General features: G+C 38.1%; 1 protein-coding gene across 1 annotated transcript; it reads left to right on the forward strand.

Annotated features, from left to right (window-relative positions):
- Window positions 1-1,764: 1,764 nt before the first annotated feature.
- Window positions 1,765-2,604, forward strand: LOC121921660 (taste receptor type 2 member 41-like). The gene has a single exon (XM_042450030.1). It carries the CDS (start codon window positions 1,765-1,767, stop codon window positions 2,602-2,604), a length of 840 nt encoding a protein of 279 aa, XP_042305964.1.
- Window positions 2,605-3,335: the final 731 nt, after the last annotated feature.

The following is a 3,335-nucleotide window of genomic DNA, read 5'->3' on the forward strand; positions in this document are numbered from 1 at the left end:
GATTTTACTGCACTGGCCTTTCTCTATGATCACTTCTTAGTATATTAAATCTGAATTTGCAAAGTAGCATTCACCTGTCTTCTTAGCAATGTTTTTAGTTGCATTTCCTTTGCACTCAAAGGGGAAAAAATCTTTCACTTTCTTCCTGCCTTATGTGAAGGTTGTTACCCATTCCACAGGGAAATTGAGTCACTGAGGCAGTACAAGGAAGGGATTTTTCAGGGAATGTTAAAAAGGTGTTTTCTTCTTAAGCTGATTGTACCTTCAGCTGCAATCACTAAGATGCAAATGTACAAAGGATATAGTTACCATAGTGCTATATTGGGGCACATTTTTGCATTTCTGCCACAGTGTGAACAGCAGGAAACAGATACATCTCTTTTCTCCTGTCATTAAAGAAACAAATCCTTCTTTAATTTGACAAAAGCATAGTGATTTCTGGGTGTTTCCAAGCAGTGGAGTGATGGGTTTTAGTTTAAACTTTATTGTTGGGAAAAGAACACTGCAGACGGGCTGTGCTGATTTTCACCTTTGTTCCCCCTTCTCTGTGAACCGTTTTGGTTGACTTTTTAAAAAATAGGTTGTTTGTTGGTGGTGAAAGTCAAGGATGTAAGACGTACCACCACATATGCAGCATGCTTTATGTTGTTTGGGCAGGGTTTGAGGTGAAAAATTGCCTGAAAATCAGCAATTAAAATGTTTGGTTTTTTTAATGTAAAGGACTGAGGATGATTGTGGGGTCACCAGTGGATACTGTGGGGAAACAAAACTAGGCTGCAGTGGATTTACTGCTGCACTGACATGGATAACCACTGAATAAACATCTGCTGAATAAACTCCAATTAAGTCCACAATTCCTACATCTACCTACTAGTTGTTTCTACTGGACACAGGCAAACTAAGATCCAGATATTTGTGAAAAAGAATGAGGAAGTGATTCTTGATGCAAACAGATATACTTCAAATGATAAGATGCCTGAGACAGCAACAGCTATTTTGAGTAGGATAATTTTTTTTTTTACTAAGAGTGATACAGGGAACAAAACCTTTGGCATTCATAAATTGACGAAACAAATGTGTTATCCCCTTTTATGAAAATATTATCGTTCTTGTGCTCTTTCCCAGGAGTTTTATATATTTCATTTACAACCCAACATGGGATCCAAAGCAGCTCATAGGAAAAATTAAAATAAACCCCAACTATTATGCTTACAAAATTAAAATTATTAAATGTAGTGAATGATGTGTCACCATAAGAGGAGGAAATTCAACAAACCCTCATGAGCCTGGCTAAAACCTCCTTCATCTTGGCTGGTGAGGAGGCATGATGGGAATGGCAGTCACAGCCAAGCAAATGGACTGTATCAAAGCTTCTTTTTCACACAGCCACCAAAAAAGAGCATAATTCCTCCTATTAAATAAAATGCAAAAAGCTTGGAGCAGGCTATTCTGTGTAGAGGGCAGGGAATCGTCTTAACTACAAGACTGTATGTACAGCGCTGTGTAAATTTATAGCGCTTCATAAATAAAGGTTAATAATAATAAATAATAGTCTGTGCCAATACAATTGTTCCAGGTAGAAGCTGTAAGGAAATAGGCAACATGAAAACCTCATTAATTTGCATAGTGTGATGAATAGTTTATTAGCATATCCAGGGTATTAAAAAGTACAACACAGGTATGATACCAGCAATCTCTACTTGTGCTCAGCAATATTGGTTGTATAAATAAAATCCTCTACAGCACCCAGTGCAAGAACCAGATATGTTTGCTCCCAAGTTAATTGCTTCTTGGGTAACTACAGTTCTCTTGGGCATCAGTGGGCTCATCTCTAATGGCTTTATTGTTAAGATGATGATCACTCAATGGACCAAATGCAGGAGCCTTGCATCCAGTGAACAACTTTTTCTAAGCCTGGGTCTGTCCAATTTGTGTGCAACAATTGCCCTTTCTGTATTCTACTTTGTTATCATTTTTGCACCAAGTTATTTAACTTCTCAATTATCCTACTCCTTTGTCTTCTTTGCTGTGATATTCAGATTTTGGCTCACTGCCTTACTGTGTTTCTTCTACTGCATCAAGATCGTGAACAGCACCCATGCCCTTTTCCTTTGGTGCAAACTGAGGCTATCATGGCTAATAATGCGTTTCCTTGTGGGATCTCTGCTCATCTCCTTGTTTACTTTGATTGTGACATTCAGTAATGTTTATGTACTACCTCAAAAAAACATGACAACCAATGTGACAAGAAAGAGCCAAGAAAAATCAAAAATAGAATATTTCATACGTTTTAAATTGTTCTTTTCAACTATTGGATGTGTTGGTCCCCTGGTTATGGTTTTCTTGTGTTCCTTTTTAGTTGTTGCCTCACTCTGTGGACATGTCTGCCAAATGAGAGGTAAAGAATCCCATTTGAGGAGTTTCCAGACAAAAGCTCATATCAAGGCAGCTGGGACAGTGCTCTCCCTCCTCTTCCTTTACATTTTGTTTTTTGTGGCACAGAGCAGGAGTCTGACTGTGGATATGGGGGGAAATGAATCATTCTTTGTCAATACTCCCCCCAGTGTACTCTCCAGCTCAGGCTGCCATCCTGATTCTTACTAATTCCAAACTAAAGCAGGCATTTACCCATATGCTTCAAAGACCAAAGCCTTAACTTCTTGAAGACCATACTAGATGTGGTTGACCCCAGTTATACACTATGATATACCAAAAGCAGGAAAATAAAACAGAAAAAAAAGCAAAGTCAACTCCATTAGTTATGGGTTTTTATAAAGGCTGGCCATAGGTCCAAATATAAATCTGTACATCATCTGTATATCATTCTTTCAAATGTTGCGAGTGTTTTTAAAAATTACTTATATTGTTTCACATGCTTAATTTTATAAACTTTATGTAAAAATAAAGAGTTGACACAGGAGGATGAGCCTGGATCAGACTTGGTGAAGAGAACTTTGCTATCACTGTGCTCCTGACTAGTTGACATATCTTTCTTGCCTGATATTGATATGGTGCTTTTTTTGGTGAAAAAGTAAGCTTTCTTAATAGAAGGGGTGTGTGTGTGTGTGTGTGTGTGTGTGTGTGTGTAATCTGAATTAGGGCATGACAGGAATCAAGAATTAAAAACCTCATCTTTCATTCCTGTAGTTCAGGTACCTGATCTAGATATGTACTTTTTTAAAAATCAAGGATGCTGGGCAAAGTGTATGATAAGCCACACATCTACTTTGGCTCCCAGTCAGTCATCCACCTGAAGAGGAGAACTCTCTAAGTGGCAGTGATGGACGTTTTGCCCTGCCATCCTTAAATGGAGCAGAACTGTTTAGTGGATATCT

Source organism: Sceloporus undulatus, chromosome 2 (genome assembly GCF_019175285.1).
Source record: "Sceloporus undulatus isolate JIND9_A2432 ecotype Alabama chromosome 2, SceUnd_v1.1, whole genome shotgun sequence".
Lineage (NCBI taxonomy): Eukaryota > Metazoa > Chordata > Lepidosauria > Squamata > Phrynosomatidae > Sceloporus > Sceloporus undulatus.